Below are 15,000 nucleotides of genomic sequence, written 5' to 3' on the forward strand. Positions count from 1 at the left end.
AATGACATGGCTGATAACATTCAAGCTGCCCATTTTTTTTATTGATGGTTTGTATTGCAAAGTTATTGTAATTTCAAACAATGTTCAGTTGCCATGTCTGTCAGTCTCTCTGTCCGATAGCAGGATTCCGTGAAATGTAATAGATGGATTACATTCTTTTTTTTCTTGAATTCAAATCATATTAAAAGATTAGAGTTCGGAATGGAATACAGTTTATTTCTGAATCCGTGGTTTGTTCTTGCTTCATTTTTGGTTGCTGTCACTGATGTGCATTTAAAGAACACGGTAGCTTCCTGCTGTTTGTGAGAGAAAGAGCGTAATATAACTGACGCGCAGAATTATTGAAACTACGCTAGTAACAGACCTGTTTTATGAATGAAAACTTCAGTAAGGAGGTGTATGTTGGGTATGTTTGCTATTGTCTTTAATTACGTTGAACAATGATTCAATTTAATATGAAAGCATCCGAAAATTCCTTTATCATTCCACTCTCAATTCATTTATTATAAATGCATATAATTGCGTATGTATATTTTATATTTTCCTTTCATCATCGTTTTTCATGATCACTGATTATTATCTAATTTGTTACTGATTCTATTTGTTCCCATTACCTTCTGTCTTATAGGATATATTGTCAGAAACTTGACCACACATTTCTACCATAATATCTATCTCTCTCTCTTTCTCAAAGATCTCTCTCTTTATAAAAACGTAAAAGAAAGATATGAATAGCCTTGTAAAAACGTAAATGTGATTACAATATCCATCCACTTATTCTCTCTCTCTCTCTCTCTCTCCAATCATACACAGACACAAACACATACAACGCGCACACAAGGACAAATACATATATACACGCATGTATATATGTGTATATATATATACAGTAAATATATGTATATATTTATGTATATATATGTATACATTATATATATAAATATATATATATATATATATATATATATATATATATATATATATATATATATATCTATTCTATCAATATATATAGATACATATGCATATATATACATATATATACATACATATATATTTACGTACACATACCACCCTCCTCTATTATAGTCTCAGTATATCACCAAGGATATATATTCCATAACTGGAATGCTGTGGGAGGACAGACCTCCGCCCCCAACAATAATCGGCTTCTTCCACCCGCCCCACCCCCCACAACCCATCATTGTATTGCAAAACTTTTTTTCACGCTCCAGTTTCGAGTGTCTGGTCGTCTCGCGTTTCTTTTCCTCAAATAAACAAAAGGAACGCGCAGAATGTGCCCATTTCTCCCCTCAGATAATGACGAGTTGCAAATGGCATTCAGGGTATTTTCTTTTATTAGCTGTGAGTTGTATGTATGTATGTATGTATGTATGTATTATTCATAAATACATACATACATACATATATATATTTATATATATACATACACCACACACACGTGTATATATATACATAAAATTCTGTACGCACAGGTACGTAATACATGTATGGATATGAAAATAATGTAAAAGTAAATGGTATCATAAAAACATTACCGTTGTTATTATTGATATTATAATTATTATGCTTTCATATACGTATTAATAGTTACTTTATTACAAATGGACGCTCGTGTATATGCTATTGTAAGGACTCACTGTTATAATACATATGTATCCTTCAATTTATTATGCGTGCATCGTGATAATGTTATTTATATAACAACCACTCCCAAAAATTAAAAGAATGAGGAAATAGATTAAATATGGTCGGAAAGGGAGTATGAATCACTGATATGCTATATACGAATGTTTCACACCTGTACAGTCACTCAAAAATGTTTTGCAACATGTTGCAGAAGTTTTCGTTCACCTGCCAATAATTTATTTGTTTTACTTATACAAGGAATATGCTTTTCTTATTCGATTTTGGTTATTAATCATACGGTTAACAATATAGAAAAAAGAATGGTTAGGTAAAAATCCGTATTACGAAAAATAACGAAACATTTAGGAAAATTTCGCTCATGCTGGTAGGGTGAAGAGTCAATAAAAAAAACTATAATTAGTCGTACATTCAATATCCTTATGGGATTAAATTCAGAGACTTTCTTCTTCATGCATAAAAAACCAATCTGGTAACACCCAATAGATACTTAGTGGCAGAGAGAGAGAGAGAGAGAGAGAGAGAGAGAGAGAGAGAGAGAGAGAGAGAGAGAGAGAGAATAAATGATTAAATAAAGGATTTATAATAATGATGAAGATAGAAATAAACGATTTATAATAATGATGAAGATAGAAATAAACGATTTATAATAATGATAGAGAAATGAAAACCGGTTTAAGGGAAACGGGAGGTAATTTCTTTGACGCACCAGTCATGCATTTAGGACGGAGTTGCCCCATAGCGCCAGATGTCACTATTATAAGGTGTTGTCCGGAAAGTTTTGAAGTATGTTGCAAAACATTTTTGAGTGACTGTACAAGGTAAAGAAACAAATAAGGGTACATCGTGGTGGCGTTGCTGGTATTTACTTTAATTTCATTATATAATATTTTACCTTTCCTTCTTATAAATTTTCAATCTACTTACTTGATGGATAATTCATGCGTTTGCTTAGCCATAAAATTCCTACTCTTTATTCCTGCTCTTTTATAAGGTTGAAGATCAATCAATATGTCATGTTTTAGTCTTCTGTAAAAGTAAACTATTGTCTGTGCGTCCGCACTTTTTCTGTCCGCTCTCAGATCTTAAAAACTACTGAGCCCAGAGGGCTGCAAATTGGTGTGCTGATCATCCACCCTCCAGTCATCAAACATACCAAATTGTAGCCCTCTAGCCCCAGTAGTTTTTATTTAAGGTTAAAGTTAGCCATAATCGTGCATCTGACAACGATATAGAACAGGCCACCATCGGGCCTGGTTAAAGATTCTTGGGCCGCGGTTCATACAGTATTATACCGAGACCACCGAAAGATAGATCCATTTTCGTTGGTCTTGATTATAGGCTGTACAGAAAACTCGATTGCGCTGAAGAAACTTCGGCGTATTTTTTACTTGTTTATATGGCATTCCTCATTCAAGGATCTAAATTGCTACTAATGTATTTGCAGCTCAGATCTTTCATACAGTATTGACTTCGGAAATCGTTCGCAACTTCTTTGATTTGTTGGTACTTGTATGTGATATCTCTTGAAAGATTTAAAAAATATTTGTCCTTACACATAAGGTAAAAACAACAGAGATAAAAAATTCTTGGAAACCAGTAGGTTCTTGTATGTGATATATATTTAATGTTTTCAAAAAATATTTGTCCTTGCACATAAGGTATAAAAAAAAAAAAATTCTTAGAAACTAGTATCCCAGTTGCGTTAAATTTACTTGTACTGTGCAATGCGTTGGTCTATTTACATCAAAAATATTCTTTTTGCTACCCATAAATATCTTCAACGGCAACGCCATGCTTTACTTTTGTTAATAATAGCACGCCATGATTAGATAGAGCAAACCGCTTTTATTTCTCTTTGTAAACAATGAGAGAAAACTGGATTTGCCATTTGCGTTCCATGAAGACAATTATCATGAGATTTTTATTTTTTGAGATTTCGATGAAAATACACCGTGTGACACAGATTCTTTAAATAAATACCGAAAGAGAATACAATGTGTCTTTATAAATAGAAAGATAAGCCATTAATCTATGAAGATATGACGGATCGGATTCAGAGAATGGTGAACGAATATTAAATAAAGTAAAAAATGCGCATAAGTTTCTTCGGCGCAATCGAGTTTTCTGCACAGCATATAATGCTGTATGAAAACTCTCAGCCACGGCCCATTAAACTCTCAGCCGCGGCGCATGAAACTTTTAGCCACGGCCCGGTGGTGACCAGGTTGTTGGCACTCAAAGTGGTGCCAGACGCACCATCATGGCTAAATTTAACCTTAAATAAAATAAAAACTACTGAGGCTAGAGGGCTGCAATTTGGAATGTTTGATGATTGGAGGGTGGATGATCAACATAGCAATTTGCAGCCCTCTAGCCTCAGTTGTTTTTAAGATCTGAGAGCGGACAGAAAAAGTGCGGACGCACAGACAATAGTTTACTTTTACAGAAGACTAAAACATGACATATTGATTGATCTTCAACCTTATAAAAGAGCAGGAATAAAAATGACAATAGATTAAATAATGAGAAAGGATAAAATTTTCAGTTGCTGAGATTAATCACTGGATTTGTTAACACCGAAGGAAAATAAAAAAAAATAAACAAAAGCATACTAAAAACGATTAGAAAAGAACAAATATTTACTAATAAACAAGAGCGGTAATAGAAACCACGTCCTAGTTTTGCATCTATAAATGTTACCATTGTTGATGTACACATAAAAGCCTTATTTATATGCCCCTTGTAATTACATAGCTGCATGTATTTCTGACTGAGTGACTGAGGGGAAAATAGCAATGATTCCTGGTATCTGAAGGAGAATCAGTCTTTCATAATAATAATAATAATAATAATAATAATAATAATAATAATAATAATGAGAAAAAGAAGAACGATAAAACCTGCCTGAAATTAATCGTAAGGCTTTCAAGGGCCTCATATAGCTCATTGCCGCTTACACCAGACTGCTAATGTTTACTGCAAGCAACTTATGTTACCAACAAGGGAATGAGGTGACTCTTACACACAGTTCTCTTCTTACATCCAGGATTGAGACCGACCTAAGTTCATTAATTCCCAAGATCTTTGCAGATGAGAGTGACGAAGTAAAATTTAAGAAAAGCCAAAATGATGGTGATGGTGGTAATGATAATGATGGTGAAAGAGTAAAGGGGAAGATTAAGAAGAGCCTGAATGATGATGGTGATAATAATGAATGGGTACGGGTGACAGTGATGAAGTGAAATTTGCGAGCACCAGAAAGATGATGGTGATACAGTGAACATTGCTGATGATGAAAATGATGATGAGAATGATGATAATGACATGGTGAAATTTAAGAAGAAACAGAATGATAATGGTAATAATGACGCTGATGGTGATACTGTTGACATAAATGATGATGACAGTGACAAGGTAAAGTCTATAATGAAAACTATAATGGTGATGGTGATAGTGATAATACTGACAAGATAAAAGTTTCAGAAATATCTAAATAATGGTGATGAAAGTTCTTCTTCTATTGATTAGTTCCGGAATTCTCTTCCTGTTTCTGCTTTCCCCGAATTTTTTTCACCTTTGGGTCGCTTGTTTTCTACGGGCTTGGGTTAGATAAGGGTATAAGTGTCCCATGATTGAGATAAGCATTTAATGAAACAATCAAATAATAATGTAAATAATGAAAAGACAAAATAAGAACATCCATGCACTATGTCGATGAATAACATAAGAAAATTAAGCATGAACTGAAAGTGAACGACTTTTTATTCATGAACAATAAGGGAATGTTCAGTAAAACGCGTCTGAGTCATTATATTCTATAATAACAAGTAAAAAATGAGCCTGCATGAAAACTGAGAAAAGGAAAAATGAATAATGGATAAGAATGAATAACAGGACACACTGTATCGCTGAACTAGGGTATGAGCATGCGAGAAAAACGGAGGACTTTTTATCTAAGATAATAATGAATAATAATTACACAAGAATAAGGAGTCCCGTCATATCCTTGAAATACAAATGAAGAATGAAATGAATGCACATGACACGAAAGACTTTCATCCAAGAACAACAAATGTGAAGTGAATAAAAATGAACAATGAGACACTGCAACTCCAGGAAGAGTAAGTGAAAAATGACCACACGTGAAAAATGAACGATTTTTCATCCAAGGAAGCCTCTACAAGAAAACAGTGACTTCATACGGAGGAATAACCACTCAACCTTCAATAGAAATGTAGAATGAAAAACTTCAAATGAATGATGCATTCAGGTGCCAAGCCTTCAGGCAAAAATGAATCGAGTTTTAGAGGTTCGACTGACGTATTTGGGACAACCTTATGTTCACCGGGGAAGCTTTTTTTTCTTTTTCTTTATTTTTGTCACCGGAAGTCAACTTGCTTTTACGGGTGATGAATGATGATTTTATAATGAGGCGGTGGTTCTGATGGTCTCTATTCAGCCTGAAGATGAGATGAGATGAGAGAGAGAGAGAGAGAGAGAGAGAGAGAGAGAGAGAGAGAGAGAGAGAGAGAGAGAGAGAGAGAGTTTTTGTTGGGACTGACGGTGAGTTAGTGCTCATGTCTTATGGAGAGGAAAATGATACTCATATTATGAGAGAGAGAGAGAGAGAGTTTGGGGGTTGGGAAAAACCGTGCAAAAGTACAAACAAATGAAAGAGAAAACAAACAAATACAAATGAGAGAGAGAGAGAGAGAGAGAAAGAGAACTTGAGAGAGAGAGAGAGAGAGAGAGTTTGGGGGATGGGAAAAACCGTGCAAAAGTACAAACAAATGAAAGAAAAAACTTTACAAATATGAAAATGAGAGAGAGAGAGAGAGAGAGAGAGAGAGAGAGAGAGTTTGGGGGTTGGGAAAAACCGCGCAAAAGTACATACAAATGAAAGAGAAAACTTACAAATATGAATGTGCGAGGAGAGAGAGAGAGAGAGAGAGAGAGAGAGAGAGAGAGAGAGAGAGAGAGAGAGAGAGAGAGAGAGAGAGAGAGAGTTTGGGGGTTGGAAAAACCGTGCAAAAGTACATTCAAATGAAAGAGAAAAACTTTACAAATATGAAAATGAGAGAGAGAGAGAGAGAGAGAGAGAGAGAGAGAGAGAGAGAGAGAGAGAGAGAGAGAGAGAGAGAGAGTTTGGGGGTTGGGAAAAACCGCGCAAAAGTACATACAAATGAGAGAAAACTTACAAATGAATGAATGTTACAGAGAGAGAGAGAGAGAGAGAGAGAGAGAGAGAGAGAGAGCGCAAAAGGCATATCAATTTGAAGTCTTTTGTATCCGAGGGTAAACCAAAACCCTTGATCAAACAGATACTCACAAAGCGACGCACGGAATAAATCAAACAGATTATTAAAAGGAATTGACTTCATCAGTCGCGAAGGCGACCATGACGACCACGACAACGTCGAAGATGACGACGATGAGGGAGAGGCATAGGGGAAAGTGGAGGGGGTTGGAGTGGAGAGAGTGGGAGGGGAGAAGAGCGAAAGAGGGTTAGGGGGTAAAGTAGCCGAAAAAACTGCACCTCACGAAAGAGGCCAGAAAGGTAATGCAAGGGGTTGATGCTGGGGAGGGGAGGGGAGGGGAGGGGGGAGGAGGGGAGGGGAGGGGGAGGGGGAGGGGAGGGGGAGGGGGAGGGGGGAGGGGAGGAGGAGGAGGAGGAGGAGGAGGAGGAGGAGGAGGGGGAGGGGGAGGAGGAGGAGGAGGAGGGGGAGGAGGAGTTTAATCAATTGGAGAGAGAGAGAGAGAGAGAGAGGGGTGGGGTATAAGGGAAAGGGAAGGTTTCGTGTGAGATGAGAGAGAAGGTACTCGTAGGGGGTGGGGATGGCTGGGGTTGGGGAAAGGGGTTTGAGGTTTCGAGTGCCAGCGTGTGTGTGTGTGTGCCCTCTTGCGGCCCTGTCCTGACGGGGCCCTGGGCTGGGACTTATATACTTCCTCAAATGCCGACACTCGCCCGGTAGCCTGGGCACAGAAAGGGTATGCGATACATTCATGCCCCCTTTCTAAAGCCTCGTCCTCCGAGTGCGCCGTCACGGAAAAAGGATGAGCGAAAATAATTCGCAGATTCAAAGTTAATTATCGGACTATGAAGAATCGCCCAACAATTCTTTTGAGACAGAAACAAAAGAAGGGACACTTTGAAGTACCTCGTAAGGATTATGCGCTATTAATCTTGGCATGAAAAAATGAGTCCTTTGTTAATATTAAGATCGTTATCACGAAATACCTCCTCCTGACGAGGCGATTATCGAAGTAGATAAAAGCTGTCCGTATCTATCAATGACAACCTTTGTATTATTTAACCACTGAGGCTTGCGTACGTATCTACGCACTTACGACGGACTATACGTCGGAAAATCTTGACCTCAAGTTGCAACTGGCACTTGGTGGAAAGAACGTTACGCGGAGTGCAAAGTTGATATCAATCGAACATTGATAAGGAGATGGAGCAGTGATTCGTGATGTACGATAATTACCCTTGGCGTCAAATGGAAAGGATGTCTTAATTGAAGTGAGTCAGTGAATAGGTTCTCTGTGATATCCGGTGATAGAGAATAATTGTAAGTCGGAAGACTGACAAAGGAAGATTCAAATCCCATTTGGTGTGACTCAAGGTCTACGCAATCGTTTGTGAGTTGTTATCGTTACTGTTCAACAAACAGTGTAACGCAAGAACAGTTCTCGTGCCTTAACAAATCAGATTACCCAAGAAAAGGGCGTAGGAAGCGAGGCAACGTACGAGAGAGAGAGAGAGAGAGAGAGAGAGAGAGAGAGAGAGAGAGAGAGAGAGAGAGAGGTACACATAAGAAGAAAAAAATTGTTACTAATATTAGTCAGGCAGAAGTACTTATCCCTCTTACCTCTTGCTCTCGGGACGTCAAAGGCGAATTTGGCACTGTTTAGTACCCTGCGCTGAAGTGCCATCCAGTGCCACCTAGCCGATGCGAGTGCCTTATCATCCTCGTATTAACAATGTCGTGTGCTTCTTGCGTCCTGTGGGGAAAGGAGTGAAGTGCTTTAACCACCAGCTGAAGATATTGAAAGAAGATTGAAATGTGTTGTTCAAAACAGCTGCTCTTGCAAGGTTACGATGCTTAAGCCGTACATGAATAACCTCGAGAATTAATCAGGTCATGGACCATAGCCTTAATTTACATATAATTAAAGGTTTCTTTCGTTCAGAAAACAAGGTTAACTTGAGTGAAGAGTGTTACATTTTTCAGGAATATTTAATTGCAGCTTTAGAATTCTGGGTTGCGAGTGAAAGAAAGATGAGTTTTCAAAAGTGACGTGTTAGTGTTTAGAAACCTTTAATAACAAACGGCATGCAACTACACAAGCAATCTGATGGCACTGTTATTTGTGGTGAAAGTATCTAAGTGAAAAACAGTTAGTTTACAAAGAAAACTCTCTGACAAACACACTGCAATCTTCGGATGAAATCTGACGGCACTTGTGTCTGAAAGTTTTGAAAGCTTCTGAAAGTGTCATCATGTCTAGAGATTTCTTTTTGGAAAGAAAGCCTGATTAGAGGCTTTCTGAAAGCCCTAACTTTCCTTTATCTTTATAGACTTAAATTTTTTTACTTTAATGCAATCTGCGGGAATTCCCAAGGAGGAAGACCTGATAAACTGTGCCTTGAATTAAGTCATAGAATTTTCCTGCAACAACATCTATATTTTTTGAGAACATAAACACCAACAAAAGTGATCTGTAAATCGACAAACATAATCAGTCCAGTCAGTTTAATCAGTTGTGACTAGATTCTGACAAAATGGAAAGTCTAGAGGCAGGAACTCCCATTAAGTAATGTATATTATATAATATACCATGGTACAGTCATTGGGGGGAGCAGCCCCCGATCTACAGGGATCTTTCGGTTCTCAACGTCAGTTTCGTCATTCTTTTCATCATCATCATCATCACAATCATCAGCGCAGAAATCAGGTAAGTTCATCTAATGCATTGATTGATTTGGGTACTAAGCTCATACAAAAAAAAAAAAAGCCCTGAGTTCATTTAGTCGATGAATGTTTCTGGACTGATGAGTTTCTCTGGTGGTTATATATATATATATATATATATATATATATATATATATATATATATATATATATATATATATATATATATATATATATATATGTGTGTATGTGTGTGTGTGTGTGTATGTATATATACTGTATATTCATATATACATAACAAAGAAAAATTAGTATCACGTATATAAGAGAAAGACAAAAACTGAAAAGAATAATTACAAACTCAGAAAAGCAGCCGCTGGGACCAAGTATCTTAGAAACTATCAAGAAAAATTTTACATAAAAATCTCGACGATTTTGGATAAAACAAGGAATGAAAGGAGGCCAGTGCTCTTGTGTGGAGCCTGAAAACCCTTCATGAAACGGAAACGTAGCTTAAGGGACGTCAGACTTGACCCAGAATTTCAATATGTAAGTTTTCATGATAAGAAAAATTAATAACAAAAGATTTTAATCATAGAATGATATGATTTCGTCAGCTGTATCAATGATACTAAGATCACATGAAGCTGAAAGGTGAGAATTAGGGATGCTGCAAATTAAAACATTGCATCCTCTCTCTCTCTCTCTCTCTCTCTCTCTCTCTCTCTCTCTCTCTCAGATGACTTTCTCCTTGTTGTATTGCATGTGATTATCCAAAACTTAGAAGTTAAAAAGTGTGATTATTCGAGGTTTAGGAGCTAAAGAAAAAGACTGTGATTATTCACAGCTTAGATGTTAAAAAAGCATGATTATCCACAGCTTAGATGTTAAAAAAGTATGATTATCCACAGCTTAGATGTTAAAAAAGTATGATTATCCAAAGCTTAGATGTTAAAAAGTATGATTATCCACAGCTTAGATGTTAAAAAGTATGATTATCCAAAGCTTAGATGTTAAAAAGCATGATTATCCACAGCTTAGATGTTAATGATTATCCACAGCTTAGATGTTAAAAAAGTATGATTATCCAAAGCTTAGATGTTAAAAAAGTATGATTATCCACAGCTTAGATGTTAAAAAAGTATGATTATCCAAAGCTTAGATGTTAAAAAGTATGATTATCCAAAGCTTAGATGTTAAAAAAAGTATGATTAACCAAAGCTTAGATGTTTAAAAGTATGATTATCCAAAGCTCAGAAGTTAAAGAACAATATTGTGATTATTCAAAGCTCAGAAGTGATAAAATGGGGTTATCCAAAGCTTAGAAGCTAAAAAATGTAAGTGCGATTATCCAAAGCCAGAAGTTAAAAAGATATGATTATCCATCCAAAGCTGAGAAGTTAAAGAAAGTATGACTTTCCAAATCTTAGAAGTTAAAAAGCATAATTACCCAGAACTAAGAAGTTAAACAAGAATGATTAACCAAAGCTTAGAAGTTAAAAGTGTGATTATCCAAAGCTTGGAAGCTAAAGAAAAATGACTGTGATTATCCTAAGCTTAGAAGCAAAAGAAAAAGACTGTGATTATCCAAAGCTTAGACTCTCAGTCGGATAGAAAAATACCAAGATTAGAACCTAAGAGGATACTGAACATGCTTAGCTTGGGTAGTGAAAGAAACTTAGTAGCTTTAAGCTTTAAAGTTGAATGGAGTTAATAAATCCCAAGTTTGATACTGAGATGAAATTCTTAAGCTTAGAATTCAAGAGGAAATTAATATCCCTAAGCTTATTAATTCACTGTTAACCCTAAGCTTAGCAGTTAAGAGGGTTGTTAGGTAACTCTCAGCTTGCAAGCTAAAAGAAAATTGACACCACTAAGTTTAAAAGCTCAAATTTTAGAAGTTAAAAAGACTTTGAAAATCTTAAGCTTAGAAGTTAATGGTAGTTTTCTGGCGAGTTATATTTCTTAAATATGCAAGACTGAATTACATCAAAGGTTCCAAGGAAACTTTGACAAAAGGTTGGACTGGAGAAATGAATATCTGATTTCAGCAATTCGTTTCCTCTAGGGAACTGAATGAAATAGGATATCAACAAGATTACATATATATATATATATATATATATATATATATATATATATATATATATATATATATATATATATATATATACATATATATATATATATTATGCATATATATACAATATTATATATATTATTATATGTTTGTATATATACACATACATACATACATATACATATATATATATATAATATATATATATATATATATATATATATATATATGTATATATGTATGCCCACAAACATGTACACACATACACACACACACATACACATATATATATATATATATATATATATATATATATATATATAACACACATATACACACATATGTATGTGTATATATATATATATATATATATATATATATATATATATATATATATATATATAAAATATGTGTGTGTGTGTGTATTGACATTTGCTGTTACTTTCCCTACACCTCCATTTCCAACTAAGGGGTGAATGACCTGTTATACCTGCTTACATCATCAAACATAACAAGCGTTCTACCCAATTAAAATTTCTTCCTTCATTTGCAACGATACAGAAACGAGCATCTGAAATGAACAAAAGTTTACACAGAGAAAGAAAAGTCATACGAACAAAAGGCTGCATGGAGGAATAAGAATAAAAAAAAGAGAAATAAAGGAAATTGTCGCACTTTGAATTCTGTTCGTCAAAGGGAATATTATGACGTACTTCATTTTTATTTCTCTCTATGGGGACTTAAATGGTCGTAAAACTCGAGTGAATATTATGGTCGTCTGTCCATCGGGTAATTAGGAAAAGTGAGTACCAGATGTACTTCGTGTTTTCAAGGAGATAGGCAAACATACCCCCGCATACAGAAGCTGAGAGAGAGAGAGAGAGAGAGAGAGAGAGAGAGAGAGAGAGAGAGAGAATATCTTATGACTTGAAAACACACCCGCCCACACACACACACACACACACACACACACACACACACAGAGCAACTTATGAGTGGTTTAAACACCCACCACACACACAAACCGCCGTACATAAAGAAGAGAGAGAGAGAGAGAGAGAGAGAGAGAGAGAGAGAGAGAGAATACTTTATGTGTGGTTTCAACCTTGGTGGTGTCAGGATTACCACGTTAATGCCATTGGGACATACATTTTAACGGCGTACTGATCGTTAATGTGAGCTTTCCCCCCTCTCTCTGTCTCTGTCTCTGTCTGTCTGTCTGTCTGTCTGTCTGTCTCTTTATCGCCCCGCCCTGCCCCCCTCCCAACCCCAGCTGCGGTCCACTGCATTCGAGTAACGTGAATAATTCACTTTTAAGTCACCAAAGACATTGTGATTTTTATGGAACATGCAAACCTCTATTGCACTTCGCCCGGTTCAGGGATCGAACGCTAAGCATTCAGTTTGAGAGAGAGAGAGAGAGAGAGAGAGAGAGAGAGAGAGAGAGAGAGAGAGAGAGAGCCATTCAGGCTCATCTAAGTGTATCACACTTACCAACGCATTTTTATGTTGAATCACCAGGAAAGTAATCATTTTTGTTTCGCACAACTTTTCCCACTCTCTAAAATAGCCAGCAGGGAAACCTACACACTTATATTATGAGCAATCTGGCCTTATATAGCGTTATGCTTTATAATTATTCAAAATGCACAAACACGTAAATGGAACACGCACGTCAGCGGTCATTCACCTGCGAAGGAAGTTTTGCATGGAACAGAATAAACGAACACTTGAACAACCGAACAGAATACTCAAATAAAAGAAAAGAAAGATAACTGTGCAAAAAATAAACAAGAGACAATGGCAAATCAGTAAAGCAGAACAATGTACACGTAACATAAAAGGCAAAACAAGCCACAGAAATACGAAGATAAGAAGAAAAATACGACTTTGTCACCATAAATCTTCGAGACGTACCCAATAAAACGTAAAAAAAAAAAGACCGAATTTTAAACGTCATATAGATCACCGCGAAGTTGAAGGAGCTAAGGTGTTGTAACGAAGGAGGACTATAATGTTTTGAATTGCCAGAAGACGAAACAATAAAACAACGATTTGGTCTTTGACTGCTAGCCAGCTGGGTACTCTCTCTCTGTCTCTCTCTCTCTCTCTCTCTCTCTCTCTCTCTCTCTCTCTCTCTCGTTAAGTAAATGTATGTAGAAGAGATGTACTTTGTGACTGCCACACACTGAGAGAGAGAGAGAGAGAGAGAGAGAGAGAGAGAGAGAGAGAGAGAGAGAGAGAGAGAGAGAGTACATTTCATGTAGGTAAAAGAATGATGAAGGATCCATTTGGGCATAATCAGAGAGAGAGAGAGAGAGAGAGAGAGAGAGAGAGAGAGAGAGAGAGACTACATTTCATGGTAAAAGAATGATGAAGGACCCATTTGGGCATAATCAAAGAGAGAGAGAGAGTACATTTCATGTAGGTGAAAGAGTGATGAAGGATTCATTTGGGCATAATCAGAGAGAGAGAGAGAGAGAGAGAGAGAGAGAGAGAGAGAGAGAGAGTACATTTCATGTAGGTGAAAAAGTGTTGGACTCCTTTGAACATAATCAAAGATATATAAAAAAGATAGAAAGATATAGATTTAAAAGTCTTGGATCAAACGTTCGACTTTTTAAGATCGGTAAATTTCATAACTGTATGACGTTTTATGCTATTACTGACCATGAGAAGTAAACTAGTGCAATAAATTACGGTCATCGGCGCTTTGCTACAGGAAACAACTTAGGATAAAACTTCGAGCGTAAAGGGGAAGAATTAAGGCCAGAAAAATTTCTTAGGGGCCAGCCATACCGGCCATAACACTACTGTACAATAACAAGATGATGAAAAAAGTATTACAAGGTTAGGGGTTTCCGCTGACGTCACTTGCTAATGTAACGTACAGATTTGTTCAATGATGTTCAGTTTGGCTGTTATGGAATTGTCCCCAAAGTTCTGTTCTTTGTAACTTCTTAAACGAGAGTGGCACATTTTTCCTGTCCCACATCTTCAGTGCAATTTACGTTGCAAAAATGATGTACAGAATCATCTATAACCATCAGTAGCAACAAAGTCATTATCATCATTTTCATCTGCATAGTTGTCCTTAAAGCAATAGTGGTTGTTATAATAATAGTGGTGCAAGCTCTTCGTTGGGAGAGTCGGTACAGCTGTGGACTGGCACTCGTCAGGCCCGAGTTCGAGTCTCAGGCCGGCTGATGAAGAGTTAGAGGAATTTATTTCTGGTGATAGAAATTCATTTCTCGCTATAATGTGGTTCGGATTCCACAACAAGCTGTAGGTCCCGTTGCTAAGAAACCCCAATTGGTTCTTAGCCACGTAAAA

The 15,000-nt window shown here is 36.5% G+C and overlaps 1 protein-coding gene and 1 long non-coding RNA gene across 2 annotated transcripts in view; one reads left to right on the forward strand and one right to left on the reverse strand.

Annotated features, from left to right (window-relative positions):
* LOC136846557 (uncharacterized) overlaps window positions 1–15,000 on the reverse strand; it is a 329,941-nt gene that overhangs the window by 91,527 nt on the left and 223,414 nt on the right. The window contains exon 5 of the long non-coding RNA XR_010855444.1: window positions 8,544–8,676. This is a non-coding gene — a long non-coding RNA (uncharacterized lncRNA). The remainder of the gene's footprint in view (window positions 1–8,543; window positions 8,677–15,000) is intronic.
* LOC136846556 (uncharacterized) overlaps window positions 7,642–15,000 on the forward strand; it is a 171,975-nt gene continuing 164,616 nt past the window's right edge. The window contains 1 exon segment of the mRNA XM_067117415.1: window positions 7,642–9,630. Coding sequence (XP_066973516.1) covers window positions 9,514–9,630 — 117 coding nt within the window. The 5' untranslated portion in view covers window positions 7,642–9,513.

This window comes from Macrobrachium rosenbergii, chromosome 15 (genome assembly GCF_040412425.1).
Source record: "Macrobrachium rosenbergii isolate ZJJX-2024 chromosome 15, ASM4041242v1, whole genome shotgun sequence".
In the NCBI taxonomy this organism is placed as follows: domain Eukaryota; kingdom Metazoa; phylum Arthropoda; class Malacostraca; order Decapoda; family Palaemonidae; genus Macrobrachium; species Macrobrachium rosenbergii.